The sequence below is a fragment of the Drosophila albomicans genome, chromosome X (assembly GCF_009650485.2).
Source record: "Drosophila albomicans strain 15112-1751.03 chromosome X, ASM965048v2, whole genome shotgun sequence".
NCBI classification, from domain to species: domain Eukaryota; kingdom Metazoa; phylum Arthropoda; class Insecta; order Diptera; family Drosophilidae; genus Drosophila; species Drosophila albomicans.
In genome coordinates this window covers 12,778,284-12,791,674 of record NC_047627.2, presented here as the reverse complement: position 1 = coordinate 12,791,674, position 13,391 = coordinate 12,778,284, and the positions used below count along the sequence as shown (strand labels likewise).

General features: G+C 49.7%; 1 protein-coding gene across 1 annotated transcript in view; it reads left to right on the top strand.

The window, feature by feature from the left end:
* The window catches only part of LOC117575443 (histone-lysine N-methyltransferase 2D), a 70,635-nt gene extending 57,438 nt beyond the window's left edge, over positions 1-13,197 (top strand). The window contains exons 4-8 of the mRNA XM_052008436.1: positions 6,991-9,456; positions 9,531-9,670; positions 10,532-11,144; positions 11,207-11,351; positions 11,422-13,197. Of these exons, the coding sequence (XP_051864396.1) occupies positions 6,991-9,456; positions 9,531-9,670; positions 10,532-11,144; positions 11,207-11,351; positions 11,422-13,197 (5,140 nt within the window). The remainder of the gene's footprint in view (positions 1-6,990; positions 9,457-9,530; positions 9,671-10,531; positions 11,145-11,206; positions 11,352-11,421) is intronic.
* The last annotated feature ends 194 nt before the right edge of the window (positions 13,198-13,391 follow it).

Below are 13,391 nucleotides of genomic sequence, written 5' to 3'. Positions count from 1 at the left end.
CGACGACGACGACGACGACGTCGTCTGACGTTGCCATTGCCGTTAAATCAACACCATTTCGTAAATTAAAAGTGCCAAACGAAGCGACTGCGACAGCGGGCAGCGACGCGACTTCGTTCATATTAACTGTATTTACAATTATATGTGTATAATATGTATGTGTGTGTGTGTGTGTGTGTCCGACTTGCACTTGCGTTTGCATATGCCCGATCTCTGCTATGAACATGTGTTTTAAGAGACATGCATCGCATCTGTATCTGTGTGTGTGTGTGTGTCCTCAAAGTTGTTGTTGCTGTTGCTGCTGTCGGCATTTATGCACATAATTCCTTTTGCGCTCCTCACTCTTTGATGTTTACACAAGTTGGCTGGCTGGCTCTGGTCTGCTTCTTCTTACTGCTGCTGACAGTCTTTCGCTTGCGCAAGTTATTTTCTTTTTCGTTTCCTTCGTGTCATTTCCCCTCCGCCTTCGCCTCTGCTCTGGCAACTCCATCTTTTGGCAGTGCAAATTCCCTATGGTGCTAATTAGCGGCCGTCACTGTTGACGTCCTCCATTCCTTTCCTTTCCTTTTCCACTGCACACTTTTGTGCGCGCGTCGTATATTTTTTAATTGGCCTCCATTGTTGTTGTTGCTGCACTGGTTGCTTGTGGCGCTCGTTCTTGGTGCTGACTTGACGGTTCTTGTTATTGTTGTTGCTGTTGTTGTTGGCGCACTCGTTACCTAAATGTTGTTACGAAAATTTGATTGAATTTGTTTTTCATTGTGGTCGCTTGCACACACGTGTTTCTTGTGGATTGCATAGATGATGGCAAACCCTTCTGTCTCTCTGTGTATGTGTGTGTGGAACTTGTTGATTAAATACAATTCAAATAATTGTTGATTTATTTGCACAAAAATATAATTAGATTGCCCTCGCGCCTTCACAGATGGTAATCAATTAAACATTTCATTCAATAATTAAATACCTCGATTAAAATGAGTAGAACAGGAATCGCTGAGCTTGAACCTGAACCCGTGAACTAGTTCACAAATAGTTCAGTTCAGTTCAGTTCAGTGTCGCTTGCACTTCATAATAATCTTTGCGTAGTTGTGTTATTGCTTTGTTGTTTTCAATTGTCTAATTGAAAGTTAAACACATTTTTGGCAGTTTGTGCAGACATTTTATGCTGTTGTAGCATAGTTGGTGCCATCAATGTGTGTGGGTGTGTGCGTGTGTGTGTACGGTTAATTGGAGGGTGCCAACAGTTATTTGCATTTGCTCAAATTAAATTGCAAATAAATGAAGTAAAAGCTGCTCAATTTCTAAGAGTAGGTCAACGAATAGGCTCAGGCTTCCTTTCTCTCACGCTGTCTCTTTCTCTCATTCGCCCACTCACTCGATAACGTATCTGTTACTCACGCTCAACTCCCCCAGCTCAAACCACAGCAATATTTACTCTTTGTACTTGCAAAAGAAATTGTACTAATGGAATTATTTCATGTTCTCTTTTTTCTTTTTTATTTCAACTCGCGTCGCATTTCGTTTTGTTTTGTTTGTCGTTTTGATTTGCTTTCGTTTTTTTTTTTTTTTTTTTTTGCTTTGGACATTGTGCAAATAAAAGTCGAATATTGCTGCTGCTGCTTCTTCGTTTCTTGGCGTTTCATCTTTCGCTGCTTCTTCCTTGCAGTGCTGACGTATTCCTAACGTTCCTGCCAAATCTGGCTTTTAGTTGATCGTTTAAAAAGCAAAAACCTTTTCTCATTTCAAATATTCGACTTTTAATTTTTATCTCGTTTATCTATTGAGTGGATAAAAATCTACATAATATTTCCAATGTTGTTCAACATTTTTTTCCATAATTTCCCTGTCGTTTGCCGCTAGGAACAGCTTTTTACAGCCAAAAGGCTGACATCACTGCTGCGTCTCACTAGCCTGCTCTCTGTCTGTCTCTCTTTTTGGCTCGTTTCGTCAGGCACGCGTTCAATCTCACAGCGATGGCGAAGACGAAATCAAAGCAAAGAAAGGCTCGCGATGACGTCGCTGTCGGCACAGCAGCCGCAGCCGCTGCCGCTGCGCCATCGACGCCGCAAAACGAGCAAAACTTTTTTGTTTTCCTTTGGGGCGTTTCAAATAATTTTTGACTGATTGAATTATTAATAAAATTGATCGAAATGCAAAGAGAGGCGACGTCGCTGCCACTGCTGCTGCTAGCTGGTCAACAAAAATAACGTTGATTGAATTAAGTACTTTAAAGCTTATTGCAGCTAGGGAGAGAACGAAAAAGAGAGAGTGAGAGACAGTTATGAAGAAGGAAGTTAATGTCCACTCTGTATTTTCTTATTGGATTTATGTGGCAAAAATGAGAGCACACAATCTCACATCACACACAACGTATTGAGGCAACATTTAATTAACACAAATTTCCATTTATATGTATTAATTACGGTTGACTTAATTTTTGATAAACAACTACAATACACATCGCTTGTTAATTGCATTATTACGTGCGTAAAATTGTCTCTGTGTTGCGTATGTGTGTGTGAGTAAATGGAATGACATGAAACATCTGACAGGCGACAAAGACGTCAATATGTATTCTAATCGAATTATCGACTAATCGAACTTGATGCATTTAATTCGATTAGTTCAACTTTTTATATTAATTTTTTTTTTACTTTTGTTGTCAATTGGGAGATCGAACTTGCCATTTTTGTCGGCTCACAAAATACAGAAAATGCAAATTAAGCAAGAAAACAATTTCGCTGATTTTCCAGTCCATTTTATTTATATTTATTATGCATATATCATATGTATGTATATATCTTGCACAATTTTTCGGGGTAACCCGAAATAAAAAACGCACCAGCAGCGAACCGTTGACCGCGGAGCTCTGTGAGTTGAGGCAAGAAGAGGAAGCGTTTGTTGTTGTTGTTGGTTCGGTTTGGGCTTCGCCGTGCTTCCCGTGCGTTGGCCATGCGCCACCAGAGAGAGTGCATTAAATATTTACATAAAATTTTTAAAATCAAAAATTAAATAATACAAAAAAGAAAGAAAAAAAAAAAAAACGAATTCATCGAGTGTGTGTGGGTGGGAGGTGGAGGTGGAGGAGGAGAAGAAGGACAAGGAAAGGCCTTCAGATTGACGCACATCGACCATTGGACATTGGCCACCGACTCTATCCACAAACAAGCCTCAATGCGAACCAAGCGACCAATTGCCTTTTATTAATTAATTTATTTGAGTTGTTGTTGCTGTAGTAGTTGTTGTTGTTGTTGTTGCCCTGATACACTGACGTCCTGCAATTTCAATTGCATTTATTTCATTTATTTTTTTCTTTTGTTTTTATTATTGCCAGCATTTATGATTTTTTTCGCTCATGTTGCTCATGCTGTTGCTATTATTAATATTAAATATTTATTCTGCAATTCTATTTAATTTGCATTTTATAATTGCATTTTGATTGAGCGCCTCGCGCCCATCAATTTAATTGGCCTTTTGCTGCATGTGCAGCGCACAAAAAAAAAAAAAGTAGCCAACTTTATTTTTCATTACACTTATTGCGATTTAATATTTGGCAAATTTTTGATGGCGTCGCATCGATATCATTTCTGGGATCAGCAAGGATAATGGCAACCGCAAAACTGTGGCAACTTTGTTCAGTGAAAACTAAACTATATAAACTATATCAACAGCGAAAAAACATGTGCTCTTAACTGTTTCATAATTGAGTCAATTCACTGCAAAGTGAATACACATTCATTTTGGCCACTTACAATGGACTATTTACTGACCCGGCTCATATGGTTGAGAGTTGAGAGTCAGACAATGGCTTATCCATGACAGCAGAGGACACACGACTGGACAGGACAACTGTCGACCCGCTTAACCCCACCCGCATCTCTTCCCCTCTCTCTCGCTCTCTCTCACGCTCTCTTACTCTTACGCTGCCCACCCCTGCGCGACAATCAAAATTAAAATGAGTGGTTTATTAAAATTTAAACGCTTCACTTTGCGCGCGCAAAAAGCATTTCTCTCTCTTTCTGTTTTCTTTTTTTTCGTTTTTTGTGTGTTGCCTTTTGCCTTTACAAATGTATATCTTGGGCCAAAATGAAAATTGAGGACAATGAAGGGGAATATGCACACAAGGACGAGATGTGAATGCGAATGTGAATGTGAATGTAGATGTGGTCGAGGATGAGCGCCAGAATCGGGAGTTGAGAATGAGAGGCCGTCGCTGTGTTGGCTTTGGCTACTTTGATGTATATTTTCATATTCCGCAGAGACGAGCCACGACGCACGGCGAAGCGGATGAAATGAAACGGGACGGGACGGAATGGGATGGGAAGGGACGGGAAGGGACGGAACAGTGGTTACTTGCTTGGGTGCTGGTCTCAACTGCTATTTGGTCAGCGGAAGTTGCGCGGTTTGAGGCGCAGAACCTTGACGTTTGTCTCTGACATTTAAACGCTGATTGATTTTACTTGCCATCGTCATACACCGCAATCCACCCTCCACCATCCTCCTCTCTCTCTCCCTCTCGCTTTGACTGTTTTTCTTGGTAGCTCGTTTTTTAACAGCGCCTTCCTGCAAAGCGCGCTGCTCATCATTGCCTTCATTAGCAAAGAATCAGAGTCGTTCTCGCTTTTATTTGCCTTTATTTTAATTACATTGATTTTGATTAAATGCGCCACATTGTTATCTCTTCCTCTCGCTCTCTCTTCCTTTTCGCTCTCTCTCTCTCACTCTCTCTCTCTATTTGCACATCATTAAAATTGTAAAAATATTAAATGGCAAAACAAAAAACTAAGACAAACAAAAATGCAGCGCGCACATTTCAGTGTATTTTTAAGGGATATTTGAATGCCGCGCTGAGTTTGTGTTCCCTTTGTGGATTTTCGGGGGTAGTGGAGTCGGTCGGCAGGAAGTAAATAAATACTGAATCAAAGCTTAAACTGGTTTATCGAAAGGGGGACAGAAACGTTGCTCAGAAATTCTTTATGTCTAGTAAATGTATTATTATGAATAGTATTCAGTACTTCTTAAATATAGGATAACCTGAACTATTTAGAGGAAGTATTACTTGTCACTCTTCTTCTTCTCTCGTTCCATTCATCTTTTCTGCTCTTACCACTCTTCTTTTCTTTTCTGCCAACTCTTCTTCCACTCTCTTCCCAGTTCTTTACCACTTTCTTCCCATTCGTCTTCTACTCTGTTCCTACATTTCTTCCATTCTTCTCACACTTCTTCTCTCTTCCACCGCTTCTTCCACTCTCTTCCCATTCTTCATCCCACTATTCTTCCCACTCTCTTCTTCCACTCTCTTCCTCCCACTTTACTCACTCTTCACACTATTCTTCCACTTTTTCCCCACTTTACTCAATCTGCTCTCCCCTCTTTTCTGCCAACTCTTCTTCCACTCTCTTCCCACTTTCTTCCCATTCTTCTTCTACTCTGTTCCTACATTTCTTCCATTCTTCTCACACTTCTTCTCTCTTCCACCGCTTCTTCCACTCTCTTCCCATTCTTCATCCCACTATTCTTCCCACCCTTCTTCCACTCTCTTCCTCCCACTTCACTCACTCTTCACACTATTCTTCCACTTTTTCCCCACTTTACTCAATCTGCTCTCCCCTCTTTTCTGCCAACTCTTCTTCCACTCTCTTCCCACTTCTCTACCACTTTCTTCCCATTCTTCTTCTACTCTGTTTCTACATTTCTTCCATTCTTCTCACACTTCTTCCTCTCTCTTCCACCGCTTCTTCCACTCCTTCCATTCTCTTCCCATTCTTCATCCCACTCCTTCCATTCTCTTCCCATTCTTCATCCCACTACTCTTCCCACCCTTCTTCCACTCTCTTCCTCCCACTATTCTTCCACTTTTTCCCCACTTTACTCACTCTGCTCTCCCCTTACTCCCACTTCGTGTTCGTCTTGTTCGGGGCAATCAAAGTGAACGTTTTAAAATATTCAGTCGACTCGTTGTCGCTGTTGCTGCTCATTATTTGTTAAGTGGCTTAATGAAAGCGGCCTTCAGCTAGAGCTACAGTTATCACTGTGCAGTTACCTTTACTGTTAGCTCTGTCGTTACACTCAAATCTCTGTCTCATGTGGGTCTGCCAAGAAGGTATCAACGACCAGTGGCTCTGACTCTCTAAATGAAATCCACTCCACTTTAGTATATATATGTATGGTATGTGCTGGATGTGGAGTATCCTGAAGTCGAGCAAACTTGTGACTCTGACGTACATCCGGTTTTTTTTTTTATTTTCTCCTGTTCGTGCTCTCCCCATTTGCAGTTGGCTTTTAATTAAATCGCCTATCTTTTTAAATGTATTTACTTAAGCATTTCGAGTCCCAGTCTCTCATCCCCTATTTTGCGTTTTTCCTTTCTCCATTGCAGACAAACTGGCCAGCTGCTTTGTGTGCAAAGCGGAGGCGTGTCCGCGAACCCGCCCACTGAAGAAGGGACGTGGCCAACAGTATGCGATACCGGACGAAACGATACCGGCGGGAGCGCGCGTCTGCAACAGCTGTCAATGCAAATCGGTGCGGAATCGTTATCCCAACTGCCCGCTGCCCACGTGCCCCAATCCCAAGGATCGGGCGCAGCGATTGCGCAACATTCCGACCAGACTGTTCGAACTGTCGCCGGATGTGCGCGATCCATTGATGGCCGAGTTCCAGATACCGCCACATGCGACACGCTGCTGTTCCGCCTGCCTGATGCGCATACGCCGCAAGCTCGATCCGCAGCTGAATCTCACGGATGACGAGCGGCGACGTGCGGTTGGCGGTGGTGCCGCCGGCGATGGCAGCGGTGGCGATGAGACCGATGTGAGCACCTCCTCCTGCGATGAGCGTGAACCCGGTGGCTCGGACACCGCTTCCGTCGACAGTCCCGAGAATCTGCAGCGTCACAAGTCGCAGCTAACCAAGCAGCAGCAGCAGCAGGTGCAGCAACAGCAGCAGCAACAACAGCAACAACAACAACAGCAGCAGCAACAACAACAGGCAGCAACAGATGTCACAGCAACAGTTGCCACAACCGCCGCCAGCACCGCAAAAGCCACAACCGATGGTCCGCAGTGTGGCCGATGCTTCGGGTGCCGCATTGACTATAACGCCAACACGGATGAGCGCCAAGGCGGCGGCCAACGACAACGAGCGTCTGATGCCGCCAGCGTGTCAGGCGCCCAAGAAGCAAAAGACGAGCGAGGAATACGATTCGTCGGCCACGGAGACGGCGGACGAGGAGAACGAGAACTCGCCGGCGAATCGGCAAAGTCCCAAGGTGATCTTCAATGCGGTTTCGCATGCGCATCCACACGCTGGTGTCCATGGACACGGACATGGTCATGCACATGGCAACAATGTGGCCGGTCTGCAGCCACCGAATGCGGCAGCAGCAGCACAAGCTGTTGCACTAACCGGACAACAGCAACAGCAGCAACCGAACGGACCGTCGAGCATGCGACGGGAGGCGGTGAACAATGTGCAGGATTGTGTCTACTCGGTGATCGAGCGACAGTTGAAGCAACAGCAGAAGGGTCCACAGCTGCCTGGTAACAATCAGCAACAAGGTGGCAAGCAGCAGCAACAGCAACAGCAACAACCACAGCAGCAGCAGCAACACAACAATATGGAACGCAAGGAACTGACAATTGTGCGTGAGTATCGCCAGGATGGCAACGCTTTGATCAAGCAGCAACAGCAACAACCTCCGCCTGGACTGCCGCATGGCACCTCAGTGCAGAAGCTCAGCTCACGCGCTGTGGTACCGCAGCAACAGATGCCGCCGACGTCGCTGAACAGCAGCAGCAGCAGCCACAGTCACACACATGCGCACAGTCACGCGCACGGCGGTCACAGCAACAGCAACAGCAGCAATGCGAGCAGCAGCAGCGGCGGCAACAACAACAACAGCGCCAGCAACAACAATGGCGACAATTTGGCCACGCTAATTCCGACTGTGGTCAACTCACACTTGGCCATTGCTGCCGCACATCATGTGCACATGTCGCACCCGGCATTGTTGCAGCAGCAACAGCAGCAACAACAACAGCAGCAGCAGCAGCAACAACAGTCGAGCGGCGGAGTGGATAAGGCAACCATAACGCCAGTGCTGAAGAAGAGCTCCGTGACGCCGACGCCACCCGAAACAATCATCTACAATGTGTCCGGCAGTCATGTGACACCACAGCAGCAGCAGCAACAACAGCAGCAGCAACAGTCGGCGCCACCGGCAACACACGCGGTACACGGTCCGCCGCCATCGCAACGTTTGCCGCCCGCTCCCGAGGAGCCGCAGACACTTGATCTGAGCATCAAGAAGCCGCCACGTGACGGACATTCGCCCCATACCGGACCAGCAGCTGCAGCTGCGGCGGCAGCCGAACGTCATCACGGTCCGCCAGCATCGATGGGCGGTGCCATCAAGCATATTCCACGCTCGGCACCGATGTATCGCGGTGATGCGGTGCAAACGTTGTCCGTGTCGGGACCACCGCCCGCGTCCACGTATCTCTCGTATCCGCAGATGCATGGCGTCGGTGTTGGCGTCGTGAAGCCATCGCCAGTGGGCGCTGGCGGTGGTGTACCGCCTGGCTCGTTGTATGTCCAACCCGTACCTGTACCCCTTGGCCAGGGTCAATTGACGCGACCCGCGCAACCGCCGCCGGCTCTACCGCAACCGCCAGCGACGCGCGTCTCTAAGTTGCCGCCCAAACTCAGTCCACAGCAGCAGCAGCAGCAACAACAGCATCTGCCATCGCCACAGCAGCAGCAGCAGCAACAACAGCAGCAACAGCAATCGCCGGCATCGGCATCGCAGCATCAGCAGCTGCAGGTGGTCAAGGTGGGTTCGATAACGCACGGAACGCCCGCGAACAGCGGACAACAGCAGATCATTGTGCATGCGGCGCCCTCGTCGCTGCTCAGTCCCAAATACGAGAGCCTGGTGCGTCAGACGCCGCCGGGCAGTTGTCCGGATACGGGCAAACACGGCTCAATCACGCAGGGCACACCGCTGCACCTGCCGCCGCATCATCTGGAGAGCAAACGTCCCTACGATTTCTACAAGAGCTCACAGCGCCTCAGTCCCGCACAGGCACCGCCACCGCAGCAATCATCGCCACAGGCTCAACCGCCCCAAGGTTATGGCGTTGCCGTTGGCTCGCCCTATTCCCGTTCGCCCTATGGCGGTGTTGTTGAGCAGCCATTGGTGTTGAGTTCACGTCAGATTGTCATCAACGATTTCATGACCTCACAACAGATGCAGGGCCAGCAGCAACGCAATGTCTCGCGCGGCAGCAGCAGCGCTGGCGGCGGCGCTGGCTCCGGTTCCGACAAGGAGTCTCCATCGCCCAGGAACAGTGTTAGCGGCGGTTCGGCCGTTTATGCCGGCTATGAGAAGGAGCCACAGCCACGCGGACGTGCCGAGTACTCCAGTCGTGCCTCGCCAGCCGATCATTCCAACAGGTAATTATCATTGATTACATTTTCAAATTGCAACACACACAAAATAACACTCTCTATGTCGCCTTTCTTTGTAGCACACCGAGTCCACATCGCACACCGCCACCGCAGCGTCAGGGCGTCATTCAGCGGCACAATACCGGCTCGAAGCCACCGTCACCTGCAGCACCGCCACCACCTCGTATGTGTCTGGTCACGCCCTACAACTACTCACCAGGTAAGCGATTCGATTATGTCGAGATTAGAGACTTGCCTTCAAGTAAACCAATGTTTAGAACTATTGGGTTCAGGATAAGTTAGTTTATTTCTTTCGGGTTGCTTAGGGTTTCTTCCACAGTTACTTACAGTTAAGCGATTTGATTATGTGTCTGCGGGGGGGAATAGATTGACTGAATTTGTTTCTTAGAGACTTGCCTTCAAGTAAACCAAAGTTTAGAACTATTGGGTTCAGGATAAGTTAGTTTCTTCCTTTCGGATTGCTTAGGGTTTCTTCCACAGTTACTTCCGAGACGGTTCAGATAAGTTCTTACCGATCAAATGGGTTCAGGAAAGGTTAATTTTGTTTCTAGGGAAAGGACGGAATGCAAATTTCCTTTAGGTAATATACGGTATATCCCACATTTACTTTCGAGACTGTTATGATAACCAAATAAATAAGTTGAATTTAGTTCTTATCGATTAAATAGTGTTAGGGAAGGTTAGTTTTGTTCATTGTGGTAGGGTTTATCCCTCAGTTATTTCCGAGACTGTTCAGATAAGCAAATACATAAATTAAGTTTAATTCTTATTAAGTAAATGAGTTCAGAGAAGGAAAGTTCGGTTCCTTGGGGTTGTTGTAGGTTAGGTGGTTTAGGAGATCTTCTAGAGCTACTTCTTACGACTGCTCACTTGACCATTTTGAAATTTATGCACTGTCATGAAGCAAATAAACAAGATGTGTTTGTTCTTACCGATTAAGTGGGTTCAGGGGCGTTTAGTTTGGCTCCTTAGGCTATCTATTCCATTAGACTGTTTAGGTACTTAGTATAGTCCTCACAAAATTCCCGGAATTTGTTTTAATTCAATTCTTTACTACTAGCTGGTCACGATGCGTTGGCCTCGTTTGTGGACGTGGCTGTGCAGCAACCGCAGTTGCCGGTGCCATCGCAGAAGGATGAGAAATCGGCAGCGTCGCAGTCGACGCCACAACCGCAACCGCCGCCGCCAACACATGTGCAGGTGTCACAGGCACCGCCGCCACCGGCAGCACATCATGATCTACGCTATCGCGATCCCATTGCGGCCATACACCATCAGCAGATGGCGGCCGCGGTGCATCAACAGTATGGGGCGCAATACTATCGCCTGAATGCGCTGCATCAAATCGAGCAGGCGAAACGCGATCAGCGACAGCAACAGCAGAATCTGGAACGTGACCGGGAGCTAATACAGAATCAGGAGCGCATGCAGCATCGCATCGAACGGCAGCGCGAACAGGAGCGACAGCGACGCGATCAAGAGAGACGCGAACAGGAGCGTGCCGCCGATGACAGTCGACGCATGGATCGTGATCGCATGGATCGCATCATTGCAAACGCTGTGCCGCCTCCAGGGCATGCACATGCCTTGGCCCACGGTCATGGGCACTACATGCGTGGCCCAGTGCCAGAGACTTTGCCTCCACGCACCATTCCCGATCGGGAGCGTGACGCGTAAGTAGCAAACAAAAAAAACACTATTAACAAAACATTTAATCTCCCTCTCTATCTCGTAGTTACTATCGTCAGGCACATGCGCCAAAGCCATCGGAGGATGGACAACTGAGCGCACAGAGTCTCATTGATGCGATCATCAAGCACGAGATAAGACGCACCGGTGAAATAGGCAGTCTGCCCCGTGAGATAACACGTCCCTCCTACGTAAGTACATCGAAAGTCAGCTGAAAGTTGCACCACCCACAAAACTCACCATCATAAACTTTGCTTGTAGTATCAACGCGATATGCGACCATCGCTGGAGGGCGGCGTCTCGCTGCTGACCGCCGAGAACAATGGCAAACCGAACTCCAGTTCGCCCAATGTGATTAACATTGATCTCGATCAGGAGCAGCGCATCTCATCGAATCCCCAGCAGCAACAAGCACAGTCTGGCGGTGCTCCGCCAGCGGGATCAAGTCGCTCCGTGCACGGTTCGTTGCGTGGCCAAGGCACGCCCACATCGCAGGCAAGCGGCGGCGGCGGTCCATCGCCATCGCAGCAGCCACCGCAACAGCAGCAGCAACCACAACAGCAGCAGCAACAGCAACAGATCCACACGAAGAGCATCACATTGCGTGAGGTGACCGACTCGATAATCACCAACAACTATGGGCCAAATCCGCATATACGTCCCGCCTTTATACCCTATCTGCCGGATGCCCAGGCGATCATAACGCCCGATCGCTGGAAGCAGAATCGCCGACAGCAGCAGAAGGCCGAAGAGGCAGCAGCAGCTGCCGCGGCAGCCGAGCGGGCCAAGCAATCGCCCATCCAGGTCTCGGACAGCGGACGTGGAGGCGGCAGCAGCGGAGGCGGTGGCGGCGCCAGCAGCAGCGGCAACAACGTCGGACCGCCGAGTGTGGGACGTGCGAACACGCCTGGCGAGGATGCACGCAACATCATCCGCATGCCACAGGCGGTGAGTCCCCGCAAATACGAGATGATCATGCAACAGGCGGCAGCTGCCGTTGGCGTCGGCGTCGGCGTTGATCCCGGCCACTATTTTCTCAACGCCCCTGGCACTGTTGTCGGTCGCAGTCCGGCACCGGTGGGCGTTGGTCCGCCACCGCCCAGCTCGAGTGAACAGCGTGGCGGCGGCAGCGGTGGCTCGGCTGCTAGCAGCGCTGGCAGTGCTGGTGGCGGCGGCAGCGGTGGCGGTGGCTCAAGTGGAGGCGGAGGCGGTGGCGGCGGCGGCGGCGGTTCGGGATCCAATTTCGATATCTATGTGAAGAATCGCATTGCGGAGGTGATGCGCGATGACTATGGCAAGAATCGCATTGTGGACGCCTCAATGCGTCCCGAGTTCGAGGAGCATATGCATGCCCAGGCGGCGCATGCTGCCCACGTTCATGCCGCCGCCGTTGCCGCCGAGCAGCACAACGAGCAGCAGCAGCAGCAGCTGCGTGCCAAGGAGCAAGCGGGTCCACCGCCCACCCATGAGATTAGCGTGTCCCGCAAGACCCCGAATCAATACGAGGTCGTCGACAGCGGTCGACGCTCCGCTAGCAGCAGCAGCGGTGGCGGCGGCGGTGGCGTCGGCGTTGGCAGCTCGAACAGCCATCATGCCTCGGCGTATCATGCAGCGCCGCCGCCATCGGCGGTCAATGCGTTTGCGGCCAGCACCTATGCGTATCCCTACAGCGCCCTGACGGTGCCAAGTGCCGCCGGCGGTTTGCCGCCGCCAACCATGCCGATGTCCCTGCAATCGGGTCCCTCGAGCCATGTGAGCGCCAAGGCGGCCCATGTGCTCAGCAAGGTGAATGCAGCCGCTGCGGCTGCAGCTGGTCTCGTTGTTGGCTCTGCCCCTGGCGCTGGCGGCGGCGTTGGCGGCGTCGGCGGTGTCGGTGTCGGCGGCGGACTTGGCGCCTCGGTTGTTGGCGGCTGTGGTGGACAGCACAATGCCAGCCTCTCGGCTGCGGTGGCGGCTGTGGCGGCGGCAGCAGCGGCGGCCAGTGAGCCGAAGCCACTGCTGTCATCGAAGTATGATGCGCTTAGCGACGAGGATTAGTTGTGACTGCAGGCGTCGTCGTCCGGCATGCGCAGTCTGACGGCAGCAAGGACGGCGCCTCCAGCAGCAAATCCTCACAGCGCAGCCAATGTCTATCAACAACAACAACAACAACAGCAACAGCCGTCGTCGTCGTCGCAGCAGCAGCAGCAGCAACAGATTAGCTGGAGCAACAGTGCTGCTGCCTATCGACG